At 33.1% G+C, this 19,076-nt stretch overlaps 1 protein-coding gene across 1 annotated transcript; it reads left to right on the plus strand.

The window, feature by feature from the left end:
- Positions 1-7,363: 7,363 nt before the first annotated feature.
- On the plus strand, positions 7,364-18,238 carry LOC105137929 (UPF0481 protein At3g47200-like). Its single transcript, XM_011043881.1, has 3 exons — positions 7,364-7,483; positions 7,979-8,047; positions 16,866-18,238. The coding sequence occupies exons 1-3, from the start codon at positions 7,364-7,366 to the stop codon at positions 18,162-18,164; spliced, it is 1,488 nt and encodes a 495-aa protein (XP_011042183.1). The 3' UTR covers positions 18,165-18,238.
- The last annotated feature ends 838 nt before the right edge of the window (positions 18,239-19,076 follow it).

Raw genomic sequence — 19,076 nt, forward strand, 5'->3', positions numbered from 1 at the left:
CCAGTCACTGGCCCAAGCTAGTGGCTGGCTGGGCAACCAGCTGATGCACGCGTGAAGCAACTTCACGCGTGCATGAACAGTGCAAAGGTAATTGTTGAATACGGAGAATAAAAGTAGAATGGGCGTGCCTGCTTCTGGAGACGACGAAGATGGTTGCAGTGCGGTGGTGCCTCCCGTCTGCTTATGACCTTTTCTTCTGCTTTCTTTTGCTTCTGTGCCCACCGTCTTTTCTGCTTTTTCTTTGTGTTCCTCTTTTTTCTCAGTTTTGGGATGAAGGAATTAAGAAGATGACGATGCCGGTTCTCTCGAGTGGTTCTTCTTTTTCTGCTTGCATTTTTTCTTTGTTTTCTCAGTTCTGGTGAGGGAAAGCTAGTTTTTGTTACGGGGGTTCTGGAAAAAAACTTAAGAGTTCCTCTGGTTTCTTTGTGTCCATTTCCTTCCCGGTGTTTTTTCTCTCGGTCTCTCTCTGCCCAACCTTTGATTTGTATGTTATGCTTGAATTCTGGGACTAAACCAAAGTTGGGTTTAGCTCTCTGTGTCTCCGCGGTTCCCCTCTGTTTTCTTCTTCCTCCGCTCTCCTCTTTTTTTCCTTCTCTTTTCTTCCCCCGAGGTTGCCTTTACCCGGGTTTTTACAGGTCTGGGAGATCGATCGGCGCTGTAACAGCCGGCAGTAATGGCGTGGGGCGCTCCTTTCAATGGAGAAACGTCCCTGCCTTTAATGGCGGAGCCGTTGCAGTGGAAGAAAACGAGCGAACATTCGCCTGCCCAGAACAACTCCGTTTTCCAATGTCAAAGGCTTCTTTCAATTTGGTCCTTGTAATTATTGTAATTTTGCAATCAAGACCCTGGTTAAAATGTAATTGAATCCTTATATTTCCGCGTCATTTTCAATCTAGTCCTTGTATTTTAATTTTTGCAATTTGAACCCCAATTAAACCCCAAATTTTGATATTTCTTTAATTAACTTTGTAATTTTATTAATTAAATTAATTATAAGCTCAATTAAATTTAAAAACTTATCAATTCTTTAATTAAATTCTTGATTTGATTAATAAAACTAATTCAAAGTTTAGTTGAATACCCTTCCAATTATATTGCCTTTAACTTAAATTTTAATTCTTTCTTCAATTATTATATTTTTTATTTTTTTTCATCATTATTTTTTTATTTTTTAATAAATAAAATAATAAAAAAAATAAAAAAAATAAGTTATTACAAACATTATAGTGATTGGAGCACTGTTGATTGTTGAAAGATTTATGATATTAAAATTTGATTATTAATTTTTAAATATTTTATAGAATCATTTAAGGTAAAAATATTTTTAATGAATAAATTAAATTTATAGTTTGATTTGTAAAATATTTTACATGCTATACAGTATTTTACGTATAATAAAAAAATATTGTAAAAGTTTATATAAAAAAGGTTTAATAAAAAAATTAATATAGTAAAACCTTTAGAGAAGTTTTGCATTAAAACTGGATCTTTTTATTTTGGGCCATCCCATACCACTATGCAAAATATATCTATATCTCAAATCCAAAATCTTTTTCAAACATCATTGTCACGAGTGTTTGGGAATCTTATCCTTTGCTTGCCATTGTAGCAATTGTAAAGGAGCAATAGAACATTTTGGAATTTTCATATTAAAGAGGGAGAGTCTAGAAACATTCTTAGCAGATCTCTTTCAACGATAGAGAGAGATTAATATTAATGGATAATATATATTATATTTTAAAATTTTATTTAATAATTTAAGTTATTAAATTGAAATAGTTTTTGATATGTTATTAAAATCTTGATAATCAAGTGGTCATAATTTTAAATTTTATTATTTTTATTTATTTGATAAAAATTAAACACAAGATAATATGAATCTGTACAAATTTCAAGTTTTAAAAATTTTTTATTTCAGAAAATATATTAGAAAATAATATAAATTATAATTTAATACCTCACTTAATTGTTTAAACTGGAGACAGTTCTTTAATTAATAATTGATAATATGTAAATTTACGTATTAAAAAAATGTGTACTAATATGATGCTTTTCATGTTATATATATATAATTTTTCTGTTATTATTTCCTCTCAAGTCTTTATGCATGTCATAGTAGAATATTGATGAATCTATTACAAGGAAAATAATTGAAGTTTTCCCTTTTATTTGACAGCAAGACACCACCACTTTGCATTCCATAATGAAACATGAGTAGAAAGCTCGTCACTAGAAACCCCATGAAAACTAACACAGATAGAAATGACCGCAAATTAAGATTGATTTCATGCAAGCTATTATTGTGGTTGTTTTCGGAATATTTTTTTTCATGACTTAGTGATAGTATATACGTGCTGTTTCTAAACACCAGCGATTGTATCAGTTCAATTACAGGATGGAAACTGTTGAAACATCAAGTACTGATCAGCACATAATGGATCAAAGCGATGAAGTTTTACTTGATATCAATGAGTTAGCCATTTCTTTGAGGGAGAAATTGAAGATCAAGAAGGCTTTCTCCCCGGAATGCTGCATCTATAGAGTTCCCGAACGATTGCGGAAGTTAAATGAAAAGGCATATACACCTCGAGTAGTCTCAATAGGCCCTATTCACCATGGTAAGGAAAATCTAAAAGCCATGGAAGACCACAGAATAATGTACCTGCAGCAATTTCTTGGACAGAACAAGGTAAGTGTGGAGGATTTAATTAACATTATCAAAGAGAATGAAACAGCATTGCGTGATTGTTATGCAGAGACCATTAGTCTTAGTAGGAAAGACTTCGCAACAATGATCTTACTGGATGCTGTCTTCATTATTATGGTCTTACTGAACTCGAGAGGGTTTTTGGACAGTGGACGTCGTCACCACATTTTCTATCGTCCATTTAAGTTAGATGACGTAATGCTTGATATGAGCTTGCTTGAGAATCGGCTTCCATTCTTCATCCTCCAGAAGTTGTTTGAGCTATCCAGTGCAGCTGCCAACCCTGAGAATTGTACCCTTTTTGAGCTTACCTGTGGGTTCTTAAACGATCCATGGTCTGAATGGGTAAAAGATGACAGTTGGAAAATAATTGATTCCTCTGGAGTCCTTCATTTCGTTGACCTCCTAAGAAAGTGTCAGGAGCCAACAGAGAAGCACCGTCCAAAGAAAGAAGGTTTTTCAAGCCCACCCACCGCGACGGAGCTCCATCAATCTGGAGTGAAGTTTAAGCGTCCTGAAAAAAGCTCATTCATTATTAGACATAACATTTAGTAATGGGATTCTAGAAATTCCACAACTAAAAATAGATGACCGAACAGAAATCTTATTCAGAAATCTCCAGGCCTTTGAGCAATGCCATCTGGATATGGATACTTTCGTAAGTAACCATATTACTTTCATCAGCTGCCTCGTCAAGGCGGATATGGATACTTTCGTAAGTAACTATATTACTTTCATCAGCTGCCTCGTCAAGGCTCCTAATGATGTGAAAGTACTTGCTCGTAAAGGGAATTTGGAAAATATGCTAAACAGTGACGAAGCTTCTTCACAATCTTGACCAAGAAAATGTTGTGAGTGATGGTGGTTTTCTTTCGGTGTCGGCGAAGATCTGAAGTTATATTGCACAAAGCGTTGGTACAAGTGGATGGCAACCTTGAAGCATGTTTGCTTCAACAATCCATGGACTGGCATCTCTATTTTTGCCGTTATTTTTCTCCTTATTCTCACTGTCATACAAACAGTGTGCTCTATCATTCAATTGCCATAAATATTTAACCCCTTTGTTTTATTTCTTTTTATGATTGCAATGTACTTAAAATCATAAATCAATCTCCCTTCATTTCTTGTTTTCCAGATCTTGTTGCTGAATAAAATTAATCTCCCTCCTAAGGCAATACAACTTGGGAATTTGAAAAAGGCCACTCTATCCGGGGAATCACTGTCCCTGGAAGGTCATGATACACCCTTGATTTTGATGGCTATTCCTTTTATCAATCTCCCTTGTGCTTCATTTTGATGGTTATTCCTTTTACTTTATATTTCTTTTCTTCTAATATTTTCTTTCTTTTATTTTCTTTTTATTCGCTTCGTGGAAAGTCATGCCAGAAACAATACTGCTAAATGATAAAAGGCCCAGCCTCCACTTGAACCCCGATTTTAAGCAGGGTTGAGGATTTTTAGCTGGGCAAAGATTGCGCCTTTTAAATTTAGATGGCAACAGTTAGCCCACTTAGCCAAACTTCTCTTTTCTCAATGATCTGGGCTAAAATCCCCAACTTTCAAATATTTAAAAAATGTTTTGAAACTTGAAGGTTAGGGTTGTTGACTCTTAATTAAATGCATATTAATTGAGATTGTTGTAAACTTTTTTTTATTATAAAGAGTTAGAAAGAGTTTAGGAGTGTGGTTATTGTTATTTTTTAAAGTATTTTTTAGTTAAAAATATATTAAAATAATTTTTTTTTAAAAAAATTATTCTTGATATTAACACATCAAAATCATATAAAAATATTAAAAAATATATAATTTAAAAAAAATTTAAATATTTTTAAAAATATTTTTTAAACACAAAAATAAAGATAGCTTGAATATACTAAACCTTTTCAGACGTGGACCTTGTCAAATTGATGTGGTTTCATTTAAGGGGCCACAATGAAATAATAACAACACTGAATTTTCCTTATGCGTACATTTATATATGAGATATTTATTATTCCTGCCAATCCACTAAAAACCCTTTCAGACACAGACTTTGTCAAATTATATGTCTGTTTTTTTTTTTTTTTTTTTTTTTAAACTTGGATCAATCCATTTAACCTATAACTTGGTTACTAAACTGGGTTATCCATCTAACCTATAACTTGGTTACTAAACTGGGTTGATGATAGGGTTTTAAAACTATTTGTAAAACAATCGCTGTATAATTTGTCAGATAAGACAAAACATCCTTCTACAAAGGATGAGAACAACGAAACTGTAAACGAACAAGGCTTTATTAAATATTGAAACTGAGTCTCATCGATATAATGGGCAGGATTATGAATTAAAAATATATTTGCCTGCAAATTAAATCATACTTTTGCTTCTTGGCAAATATTGTCAGAAACAATATTTGCCTTCACTTTCCTCTACAATTAATAACCCTGCGTAAAATCAGGTTTCAAGAAGAGGCGTGGGCCTTATATAATTGAGTACATACACAAAGAAAATTTATGTCCTTCAGCCTTTAAGGATAGTGTTCCTTTCAATGTTTTGCAACTTGTAGGTTAGGGTTGATGATTGTTAATTAAATGCATATTAATTTAGATTGTTGTAAACCCTTATGAAAAAAAAAAATAAACGATTAATTAAATTAATATTGTATGAAAAATTTGAAATAAATATGTACTGAGTATGAGAAAACAATTCCAAGAAATTATAATAAAAAGAAAAAATAAGAAAGAGTTGTATTTTAAGCACGACTTTAAAATTAACAACATTGCAGGAAATAATAATAAGTTTGTGAAGAAAATAAATTGTAAAAATATAAAATAAAGATATTTGAGATAAGAAAATAATCTTGAAGTAAAATAATTTATGAAAGAATAAAATAAAAAAATTTGAATTTTTAATAAAAAATCACAAATTCACTAGTTTTATGCTGTAAAAGGTAACTTTCAATCTGGTTATTATATTAAGTTGATATTTTATGTGGAGTATTTTAAAATAATTTTTAATTTTGGTTAAAGTTTGAGAATTTTTGGAGGTTTATAAAAAAAATTTCAAGTTAATTACAGTTAATGAATAAAAAATAGCACAAATAAATAAATGCTTAGAAATTTCTTTAATTGGCCATGACAACCTTTTTTATAAGCTGCCAGTAAAAAAAGAAAAAAAAAGAAAAATAGTTGCAATTGAGTAAGAAAATAGAAAAAGTAGAGCTATTGTTTTTTTTTATAAAAATTACCTGAAAATCACAAATAAAAAAAAAGTGTAACATGAAGAGTTTTGAATAATTAAAAAGAGGGTTTGTGGTGTTAGGAATTCTACAAAGAGCTAGAGTAGAATGTGGTTATATTTATTTTTTAAAATATTTTTTATTTGAAAATATATTAAAATAATATATTTTTATTTTTAAAAATTATTTTTAATAATAATACATTAAAATTATTTAAAATTATTAATTTAAATAAAAATTTAAATATTTTTAAAATACAAAAACAAACATCACCTCGGAATTTATCAAATTGACGTGGTTTCATTTAAGGGGCCACGATGAAATAATAACAAACTGAAATTTTTCTTATGCGTACATTTATTATTCCTGCCAATCCATAAATTGGTTGAATCAATAAATAATTAATGATTCGTGAGTTTTCCTTTTCAACAACAGTAAAAACGATTTCCACACTCTTGAATGATGGGCCCTCCATCATTATTCACCTCTCCAGAGATCATAACAGGGCCGGGGACCAAACAATTGTCACCTTCACATTGCTAACCAAGATTCTCCTTCGATCTGTTCATGTAAAAAATTAAGAATAAGTAAAAAATTAGGAGTTAATTTCTCCTCCTAACTTTATTCTTCTGAAAAAAAATAAAATCTGGTATGGGTACGAAGAGAAACCAAAACATATATTTTTGGCGTTTCTTTAATGTAAAAAACGTAAAATGATATTTTGTCATTAGAAAAAAAAAGTATTCTTTTTTTAAAAAATATTTTTGAAACATAAAAATAAAAAATGTATTATTCGTTTTATATATTAGATATATGACAATCCACCTTTTAAAATAGTATTGTTTTTTTGGTTGGGCTTGAGATGAATATGGCATGCATTTTGCATATCCATTCGAAAGTATATGGATTCTGTCATTTTTTGTTTTTAATGTTACTTGCAACTCACTCATTTTCTTTTATATTCTTCTCACTGGATTTTCCTTAGCGGGCAACATGGCTAAGCCCCTCGATCTCCATAGCTTATTTAGTGCTGTACCGGTCAAAATCTATTGGCTGTGAATTTTATTTTCTTAAAAAAATTCTTGGTTTTGGGCAAGGTTTGCCCGGATCAACTGATTCACTGAATTAATCTATTAGATTATTTAAATGTTTAAATTGATCTAGATAAATGATAAAATTAATTTAAATTAAAATCCAGTCTAGATAAAGTTTAGTTGCTAATTTATTAACTCCACCATCTTATTCGAATCTAACAATTATAATTACATGAAGATGAATATATAAATCTCTATAACTATGATGATAAAAAATAACAAATAGAGAAAACTTGCAATGAAAATGTGTTTTTTTTTTAAATTAAATAAAAAAGGGGAAGTTGTTGATTGGTCCCCTCTATAATTATTCGACGTTATTTCTGCAATTATGAATCAACCAACCTCATGTCGGGTGTCGAGGGAGAGGCTACCATCCTCGGCGCATCTTTTTGGACACTAGACGTAGATTGTCATCATTTGAAACGAGAAGATCTTCTAAAACTGCCGGTTGTCGAGAGCTTTCAGGTATGTAAGTTTCTGTCCAACAGGCTTTTTATGTCTTTGTTAATTGCTTTTAGAGTAACATCGATGGAATTTTATGAAAACTACAAGGGTAATAGTGGGAAAATTGAAATTATAAGAGTAGAAGTAGAACATTAATGAATCTATAAGGATAATTATTGAAGTTTACCCTTTTATTTTACAAGAAGACGCCCTAATTTGCATTCCATAATCAAACATAAGTGAAAAGCTTGTCGCTAAAAACCCCTCAGAAAACAGAAATTTTCGAGTCCAAAATTGGGTAACATATAGAACTGGATACCAGGTTGTTTTGTTTTTTTTTAGCGGGTGAACATGTGAAAAGACATGATTTAAGAGAATATTGTTCAATTTTGATTTCTTGCAAATATTATTTTGGTTGTTTCCTGAAACTGTTTTTCTTAAATATGGTATTTCAGTTTGTTTTATCAAATAGTGATTAATTATACATGCTGGTTCTGACGCCGTTGATTATCTCAGTTCAATCATAAGATGGAAATTGTCGGGACATCAAGTACTGATCAAAGGATAAAGGATCAGAGCCATGAAGTTCCACTTGATATCAATGAGTTAGCCAATACTTTGAGGAAGCAATTGAATATCAAGAAGGCTTTCTCCGCGGCATGTTGTATCTATAGAGTCCCCGAGAGATTACGGAAGTTAAATGCAGAGGCATATAAACCTCGAGTTGTCTCTATAGGCCCAATTCACCATGGTAAGGAAAATCTAAAAGCTATGGAAGACCACAAAATAATGTACCTGCAACAATTTCTCGAACAGAATTTATTAGTAAGTGTGGAGGACTTGGTTTATGTTATCAAGGAGAATGAAACAGAATGACGTGATTGTTATGCAGAGACCATTAGTCTTAGCAGGAAAGACTTCGCAACAATGATCTTACTGGATGCTGTCTTCATTATTATGTTCTTGGTGAAGTGGAAACACATGGACTCCAAAGATTCTAAAGACCCCATAGAAATCACAGATTGTAGTGGGGATGGATGTAGTGACCAGATCTTCTTTCGTCCGTGGAAGTTACCTGACGTAAATTTTGATTTGTGCCTGCTTGAAAATCAGCTTCCATACTTCATCCTCGAGGAGTTGTATAACCTGTCCTGTGTAGATGAGGAACGTACCATTATTAAGCTTACCGGTGGGTTACTAGAAAGACAATGCCCGGAATGGGTAAAAAAGGACAGTTGGAAAACATTCGAATCCTCTCAAATCCTTCATTTCGTTGACTTCCTAAGAAAGTGTCAGCAGCACACTTCAGTTCGCTCGCCCACTGCAACGAATAGAGACTGTCCAGCGGAACAAACATCAATGCCAAGAGGCGCACCCATCACAAGACTCCATCTGGCAGAACAAACATCAATGATACGAGGGCGCGCACCCATTGCATCCATCCAGCAGCGTCCAGCAGAACAAACAGAAAATGCTGAGTTTGTAATGCTAGGTGCTGCACACAATCCAACCTCCCGGCGCCATCCAGTAGAACTCTCACCCATTTTAAGCGTGCCCACTGCAACGAACAGGTACTGTCCAGCGGAACAAACATCGATGTCAAGAGGCGCACCCATCCATCCGGCAGAACAAACATCAATGATACGAGGGCGCGCACCCATTGCATCCATCCAGAAGCGTCCAGCAGAACAAACAGAAAATGTTGGGATTCTAAAAATTCCACGACGAGAAAGAATGGTAGGTGCTGCACACAATCCAACCTCCCGGCGCCATCGAGATGATGCTTCACACAATCCAACCATTCTGTGCCGTCTATGGAATCTAATAAAACTTCCCTGGAACTCTTTGTACCCAACAGCACATAATCCAGCCTTCCTGCACCATCCAGTAGAACTCTCACCCATTTTAAGCGTGCCCACTGCATCAAAGCTTCATCAATGTGGAGTGAAGTTTAAGCTTCCAGAAGATGGAAAACTATGTGGCATACAATTTACTAATGGGATTCTAAAAATTCCACAACTAGAAATACATTTACGGTACAGAAATCTTGTTCAGAAATCTCCAGGCTTTTGAACAATGCCATCATTTGTCCGAGGAAACTTTTGTGAGTGACTATATTACTTTCATGAATTGTCTTGTCCGTGCTCCTAATGATGTGGAAGTACTTGTTCAGAATGAGATTTTGAAAAATATGCTAAGCAGTAACGAAGCAGTGTCATATCTTTTTCACAATCTTGACAAGGAAAATATTGTCACTGATCGTTTTCTTTTGGGAGTTTGCGGGGATCTGAACTCATATTGCAGAAAGCGTAGGCACAAGTGGAAGGCAACTTTGAAGCAGGAATATTTCAAAAATCCATGGACCGGCATCTCTGTTATTGCTGCTACTTTTGTCCTTATATTCACTGCCATACAAACGGTGTGCTCTATCCTTCAGTTGTGATAAATATTTGATCTTTGTATTTGTTTTTTCTTTTTATTATTTTGATGAACTCTAAATGGTGTGCTCTATCCTTAAAGTTGTGAGAGGTATTTAATCCCTTTGTATTTTCTGTTCTTTTTATGATTTCAGTGTACTTAATCTCCCTTGTAATGATAGTTCTTTTCATTTCTTTGTTTTCCCTGATCTTGTTTATTCTCTGCAACACAAACCAGAATAAGTAGCAAACTAAATGTATAAATGTAACTCTCTCAAACATTTGTAAGAGGAACAAAAACATTTTACAGGAGAAAAATAAAAGAGTAGAGTTTTAAATAGCCAGGAGTTGTTTTAAATGTAGAATAATTCTTAGAATTGTCTATATATAGAGAGAGTATGACAATTAATTTGTTATTTTACAAATAATTTATTATTATTATTATTATTTTAACCGATGTTTTAAAAAACACAACTTTATTTTAAAACAGACTTCTTAAAGACACAAAATTTCTCATTCACTCAAACTGGTGCAACTTCAATTAATGTATTCCATGATAAAGCAAATTATTATAAAAGAGGATCCTTTGCTTGCCATTGTAGCAATTGTAAAGGAGCGACAAAATTGTGAATAACTCTTGGAACAATTATATTAAAGAGGGAGAGTCTACTATTCTTGTTACATCTTTTTGGACACTAGAGGCATATTGCCATCATTTGAAACTGCCGGTTGTTGAGAGCATTTAGTCATGTAAGTTTCTATCCAGTAGGCTTTTTATGTCGTTGTTAACTGTCCAATGCATATTGTTATTTTCTTCCCGATATATACTACATTGAATTTATTTTAGCATTTTGGTATCTTTGCCTTTATAGATTTATCAATGTTTCACTTCTATCCCTATAGTTCTTTTTTTTTTTAATTTCTTTTTTTGAGGGCAGTAAGTCAACAAAGTTCTTTTTTTTTTTCGCATTTTGAATTCTCTGCATTAATTTAATAAAATTTATAAATATATTCATACTATAAAATATTATTTTGATTTTAGCATTTAAAGTAACACTAAAGTATTCATCCAAGAACAAAAAAGCAAATTTTCACGTTAAAATAAGTTTTCTTTGAATTTTACAATTAAGTTTTTAGTTACATATTTCAATCTTAATATTAAAATTTATGTCTAACCAATCATACATGGTGGCAAACAAAATACTCTTGGAATTCCACTGTCCTTCCTATTCCAAATAGTCTTGACATAATTTTTAGTCATAAGTACGGAGCTAAGTTGACATGTCATTAGAAATAACAATGGGTATATATACAGAGGTTAGATTTTAGTAGTATCCATACTGGAGCCCAAATCCAAAACTAATATTCATATCCAATATGAGTATAAATGTTAGATATCCAAATTCAACTTGATCAGTTTCAAGTATCCATTCGATTACTATTACCCAAACTGTACTCAAATTGAATACTTTTCTGTTCTCAGTTTCTTTAAACTGCACTGATATGTATCTCAGCTTCACAGTTAGGTTAATCAATACAAAATATTTCTGGGATTGAACTATCGAAGGCGAAAAAAAGAAACAAAAGAATCCTAAGAGACAAGGAAAGCGCACAAAATATGAGAAAAAAAAAACATTAATTTTCTCTAGACCACACAACCTGGTAATAACATAACATGTTATTTGTTGCAGCAGATGGAAAAACAACAGGATCAAGATTTTGGGTCATCAACCGTTTCAATATCCTTGCCCTCTCTTGAAACCAAAAGAATTCCTTCTTTTACCTTATAAAAACACAAACCATAAACCAAAACAATGAGAAAATCAAAACATCTATGAATAAAAAGATAAAGAAAAGTAATGATTGTTGAAAGAGACATCAATAGAATCACTGAAGAGAAAATTTGTTTCTTTGCAATACCTAGAGTCCCACCAAAGAAAAGCAAACAAAGTTCAGGAATATTGAAAGAAAAAAAACTGTAAAGCTTCTAAAGAAAATCTATTGATAATGTTGGGTGGAGTAGATGATTGTGGTTATTAGTGGTGCTCCTCTACGAGAGATAAATACACATAAACAAACACAAAATTCAGAACTTTTTCAAGTACAATACACAAGATTATAATTCTCTCTCTAACTCTTCTTATTATGTTGATCGCTCCACACATTTAAACACTCAAAATACATGCTTATTTATATTAGTAGTAGTAGTAGTAGTAGTAATAGTAATAATAATAATAATAATAAAGAAGTTGATGAGAACTTTGAGATGAAAGATTAACGTAAGGATTAAACAATGATAAAAACAAATGTCAAGGTTAAAGGATCCACTAATGGTATGTCAAACAAGTATAGTATAAACTCTTGTTATTCAATTGGAAATCACACACAAAAGAGGTTCCAATCTGATTATAGATTGTTAACATGATTACATTAGTTATCTTATTCGATTAATGCTGATACTTGTAAATCTTGTCAAGCATTCATGATTATAACTTATGTTAACAACAAATCAAGTTCCTTTCATAGCTCAGGTGTCGGTTATACCATACATTATGGGCTATGAAAGTGCCAAGCATTTGTTGTACCAAGTGTTATACAACATAAATCAAAATTAGTCATTTAACAAGCAAAGTATTAAAAAGTGAACAAGATAACAAATATAAAACATGTTAGCATCAAACATTAAAGTCCATATTAAGTTTACATTATACTTATTCTCACACCATTAGTGTAACCTTTTCACCTTGACATAATTAACTTAGGTTGTTTATAATTTGTTCACAAAGAAAAACCCAGCAAATGCTTTGACCAAATCAGTCAACTCTGATAAGTATGTATGGTGCAGATCCTTTTGTAGTCTAGCAGAAATATAAGCAGTATGAAGATGACAATTATAGAGAGGATAGAAAAATAACAAATGATGAAGTGTGAAGACTTGATTAAATCATCGAAATCTTCAAGTGAGAGAGTGTAAAGCCACCACTTAATTAAATTAATTAAATCCACATAATTGGTGGAAGACAAAAATGAGTGGAGTTTTAGAATAATTGGTGGAGTATGAGTAGAGATGAGTTATTGGTATAATTTATGGCATAATTGGTGCCATGATTTATAACATTTGTCCTCTCATTCTTGTCTATAAATAAGCAATGCATTCAAGCCTTAAATGCACACCAAGATAGAGAGAAGAAGAGGAGAATAAAGAGTAAGTAAGGTATTTTCTTCTAGAAATAGAGAGATTTTAGTTGTTCTTTTATTAATAGAGAGAAATTATAATTCCTACATTACTTAATAAAATTCTTCTATATTTACCCGTGAATATAATCAAATTAAATGAACTATGCAAATTCTTATGCGTCTCATTTATTTTTTTATCCTATCCTTTAACTTTTATTTTATTAGGTTTATATGTGAGTATCCTAATAACCACTACCCGGTCACCATCAACCTTGCCTAATACACCACTGAGATTTTCCTAGAGCGATTCACCTCTTGGTTAGATTATCAAAACCTCCGCAGAACTTTTAACAAATATGGCGTAGTAATCGTTATGTACATTTCACGACGACACAACTGAAGAAACTGGAGGCCTGGCTTTGTTACAATGCAAACAGATTCTGAACAACAGGATCGCCTTGGAAAGCTTAATGGAATATGGTTCGGGTCTCACTGTCTACGTGCAAATTTGAAGCGGTTTCAACTGGGGAATACAAATTCCCAGCATCGGATTCCGATAAAAAAGCATATTCAGTTTGTATCAGTACTAGTCCGGGAGCGCGACTGCAGAAGTTATTCTATGGTTGCGCGAGAAGGGAAAATCAGCAGTGATTCAGCTAGCACTCGTCAACTCCAAAGCAATGCATACCCTGTTAATCAAACAGAGGATATAAACGTAGCCCTTGTCATCCAAGATAATATTATTAATGCGGTCTCAGTTGTTTAACCAGTGCCTTCACTTGTTATAACACATGATCCAGAAGAGGAGGAGCTTGCATGGATGGAGAATAGCTTAGTAGGAGTGATAAGTGAAGGTGTTAATTATCAGGATATCAGGAAAGGCTTGCTTTCTAATGGAGTTCAATTAACGGGTTTTCGTTTTATGGGTGCATCACAAGCTTTGATCTCTGATAACGATGCATGCAGTTTCAATCCTTTTCCACAATATTTCCATGGAAAATCTTATCAACGTCGAAAATTTCTACTTTTCTGGTTTAGTTGAATTCTAGATCTTCGAAGATCTGAACAAGTACTACCGAAAGCGGGGACACAAATGGAAGGCATTCTTGAAACAGAAGTATTTCCGTAATCCATGGACTATAATCTCTGTTGTAGCAGCTGCTGTTCTAGTGATACTCATATCATACAGACAGCGTGTTCGGTCATTCAAGTTGTTTGATTATGCTATCTCAATTGTTTCGTATGACTTCCACTCTGTGTACTTCACTATCTAGTCATTGTTAGCTTCTTAAATTTACCTGCTGTATTTCTCAACGAAAAAGCATCAAGAAATTTTTTAATAAATTATGCTCTATAATGTGCCATGAGTGTTGTTTATGCTGTACTTCAAACGAGGTTTATAATAGAATAGTGTTAACGTGCGAACCATTTTAATTGAAATCCTTTAAAGCCACGGTAGAAAATGCTTCCACCTTTGATACATTTGTTATATCCTATACTTGCAACGAGGGCTGAGAATATATATTATATTGGTGAATATTCCCTGTAATTTTTAACATTTATTGTAATCTAAGACTTCAAGCCTGAAATTCTAATATGTTGACAAGAGTACTCTAATTGAAATGCTTGAAAGCCACTGTAGAATATGCTTCCACCTTTCATGCATTTGTTATATCGTATACTTGAAATGAGGGCTGAGAATATATATTATATTGGTGAATATTCCCTGTAATTTTTAACATTTATTGTAATCTAAGACTTCAAGCCTGAAATTCTAATATGTTGATAAGAGCACTCTAATTGAAATGCTTGAAAGCCACTGTAGAATATGCTTCCACCTTTCATGCATTTGTTATATCCTATACTTGAAATGAGGGCTGAGAATATATACTATATTGCTGAATATTCCCTGTAATTTTTAACATTTATTGTAATCTAAGACTTCAAGCCTGAAATTCTAATATGTTGACAAGAGTACTCTAATTGAAATGCTTGAAAGCCACTGTAGAAAATGCTTACACCTTTGATGCATTTGTTATATCCTATACTTGAAATGAGGGCTGAGAATATATACTATATTGCTGAATATTCCCTGTAATTTTTAACATTTATTGTAATCTAAGACTTCAAGCCTGAAATTCTAATATGTTGACAAGAGTACTCTAATTGAAATGCTTGAAAGCCACTGTAGAAAATGCTTACACCTTTGATGCATTTGCTATATCCTATACGTGAAACGAGGGCTGAGAATATATACTATATTGCTGAATATTCCCAGTAATTTTTAACATTTATTGTAATCTAAGACTTCAAGCCTGAAATTCTAATATGTTGACAAGAGTACTCTAATTGAAATGCTTTAAAGCCACTGTAGAAAATGCTTCCACCTTTGATGCATTTGCTATATCCTATACTTGAAACGAGGGCTGAGAATATATATTATATTGCTGAATATTCCCGGTAATTTTTAACATTTATTGTAATCTAAGACTTCAAGCCTGAAATTCTAATATGTTGACAAGAGTACTCTAATTGAAATGCTTTAAAGCCACTGTAGAAAATGCTTCCACCTTTGATGCATTTGCTATATCCTATACTTGAAACGAGGGCTGAGAATATATATTATATTGCTGAATATTCCCGGTAATTTTTAACATTTATTGTAATCTAAGACTTCAAGCCTGAAATTCTAATATGTTGACAAGAGTACTCTAATTGAAATGCTTTAAAGCCACTGTAGAAAATGCTTCCACCTTTGATGCATTTGCTATATCCTATACTTGAAACGAGGGCTGAGAATATATATTATATTGCTGAATATTCCCTGTAATTTTTAACATTTATTGTAATCTAAGACTTCAAGCCTGAAATTCTAATATGTTGACAAGAGTACTCTAGATTAAGCAATGTGCTCTTCAAGAGAGTATAGTACTAGTACTCTTCTTCTTGCTGAAAATGCCGACTTGAATTTGAACAGAAAGATCAAATCAGTCAGAATTCTAATTCCGGTAGCATTTTAATTCTATTCAAACAAGTGTTTGGGAATCTTATCCTTTGCTTGCCATTGTAGCAATTGTAAAGGAACAATAGAACATTTTGGAATTTTCATATTAAAGAGGGAGAGTCTAGTACCATTCTTGGCAGATCTTTTTGGACGCTGGAGGCAGGTTGACAACGAGCAAAACTTCTATAACTGCCTGTAAGTCTCTATCCCTATAGTTTAAAATTATCCAACGTTTTCACTTCTATCCTGATAGTTTATTTACTACTAAATAACTGTGTGATAATCTGATGCACTTCATATTGTGTGTGTGTGTGTGTGTATTTAATTTTCCTCTTATTATTTCCTCTCAAGTCTTTATGCATGTCATAGTATCTTACAACAAAAATCCGAAACCTAAAAAACTGAAAAACCAAAATTAAAATGAATTAGATATTTCATAGTTAAGAGTAATAGTAACAGGATTTTATGAAAACTTTAAGAGTAGGAATAGAAGTAGAATATTAATGAATCTATTACAAGGAAAATAATTGAAGCTTACCCTTTTATTTTACAGCAAGACACCACTACTTTGCATTCCATAATAAAACATGAGTAAAAAGCTTGTCACTAGAAACCCCTTGAAAACTAACACAGATAGAAATAACCACAAATTAAGATTGATTTCATGCAAACTATTATTGTGGTTGTTTTCAGAATATTTTTTTTCATGATTTAGTGTTAGTCTATACATGCTGTTTCTAAACACCAGCGATTGTATCAGTTCAATCACAGGATGGAAATTGTTGTAACATCAAGTACTGATCAGCAGATAATGGATCAGAGCGATGAAGTTTCACTTGACATCAATGAGTTAGCCAATTCTTTGAGGGAGCAATTGAAGATCAAGAAGGCTTTCTCCCCGGTACGCTGCATCTATAGAGTCCCCGAACGATTGCGGAAGTTAAATGAAAAGGCATACACACCTCGAGTAGTCTCAATAGGCCCTATTCACCATGGTAAGGAAAATCTAAAAGCCATGGAAGACCACAAAATAATGTACCTGCAACAATTTCTCGAACAGAATTTATTAGTAAGTGTGGAGGACTTAGTTTATGTTATCAAGGAGAATGAAACAGCATTACGTGATTGTTATGCAGAGACCATTAGTCTTAGTAGGAAAGACTTCGCAACAATGATCTTACTGGATGCTGTCTTCATTATTATGGTCTTACTGAACTACAAGTACATGCACGAGCATTATGACAGTGGACGTCGAGACCACATTTTCTATCCTCCATATAAGTTCTCTGACGTAGCGTATGATATGTGCTTGCTTGAAAATCAGCTTCCATTCTTCATCCTCGAGAAGTTTTTGGAGCTATCCAGTGTAGCTGCCAATCCTGAGAATTGTACCCTTACTGAGCTTACTCGTGGGTTATTAGAAGTACCGTGGGGTGACTGGGTAAACGAGGGCAATTCGCAAATGATCAATTCCTCTAGAGACGTCCTGCATTTCGTTGACTTCCTAAGAAAGTGTCAGCAGCCAAAGGAACAGCGCTGTCCAGCTAAAGAAAATGCCTCTTTTGGCCCACCAACAGCAACGGAGCTCCATCAATCTGGCATGAAGTTTAAGAATACAAAAGAAGGCTCATTATTAGACATAACATTCAGTAATGGGATTCTGGAAATTCCACAGCTAAAAATAGAAGACAACACAGAAATTTTATTCAGAAATCTCCAGGCCTTTGAGCAATGCCATCATAGGTATATGAATACTTTCGTAAGTAACTATATTACTTTCATCAGCTGCCTCGTCAGGTCTCCTAATGATGTAGAAGTACTTGTTCGTAAAGGGAATTTGAAAAATATGCTAAACAATGACGAAGCACTGTCAAATCTTCTTTACAAACTTGACCAAGAAAATGTTGTCGTTATTGATGGTTTTCTTTCGGGTGTCGGCGAAGATCTGAAGTCATATTGCAGAAAGCGTAGGCACAAGTGGATGGCAACCTTGAAGCAGGTTTATTTCAACAATCCATGGACTGGCATCTCTGTTCTTGCCGCTACTTTTCTCCTTATTCTTACTGTCATACAAACAGTGTGCTCTATCATTCAATTGCCATAAATATTTAACCCCTTTGTACTTTTATTTCTTTTTATGATTGCAATGTACTTAAAATCATAAATTAATCTTCCTTCATTTCTTGTTTTCCAGATCTTGTTGCTGAATAAAATTAATCTCCCTCCCAAGGCAATAGAACTTGGGAATTTAAAAAACGCCACTCTATCCTGGGAATCACTGTCCCTATAAGGTCATGATGCACCCTTGATTTTGATGGCTATGCCTTTTATTAATCTCCCTTGTGCTTCGTTTTGATGGCTATTCCTTTTACTTTTCTTGTCTTCTAATATTGTCTTTCTTTCTTTTTATTTTCTTTTTATTTGCTTCGTGGAAAGCCATGTCAGAAACAATACTGCTAAATGATAAAAGGTTCAGGCCTCCACTTGAACCATGATTTTAAGCAGGGTTGAGGATTTTTATTTGGGCAAAGATTGCGCCTTGTAAATTTAGATGGCAACAGTTAGCCCACTTTCCAGTTTTTCTTTTCTCAATGATCTGGGCTAAAATCCCAAGAGCTACACTAACCTGGGAATCACAGTTCCTATAAGGTCATGATCCATCCCTGCTAAGACCACTCTTTATAGGTGTAAAACAATCTATGTATAATTTGTCAGATAAGACAGAACATCATTCTATAAAGGATGAGAACAACGGAACTGTAAACGAACAAAGCTTTATTAACTATTGAAACTGAGTCTCATCGACATAACGGGCAGGATCATGAATTAAAAATATATTTGCCTGCAAATCAAACCATATTTTGCTTCTCGGCAAATATTGCCAGAAACAATATTTGCTTCACTTTCCTTTACAATTAACCCTGTGTGAAATCAGGTTTCTTGGGCCTTATATAATTGAGCACATACACAGAGAAAATTTAAGTCCTTCAGCCTTCAAGGATAGTGTTCCTTTCAA

The sequence above is a fragment of the Populus euphratica genome, unplaced genomic scaffold (genome assembly GCF_000495115.2).
Source record: "Populus euphratica unplaced genomic scaffold, PopEup_1.0 scaffold70.1, whole genome shotgun sequence".
NCBI classification, from domain to species: Eukaryota; Viridiplantae; Streptophyta; class Magnoliopsida; order Malpighiales; family Salicaceae; genus Populus; species Populus euphratica.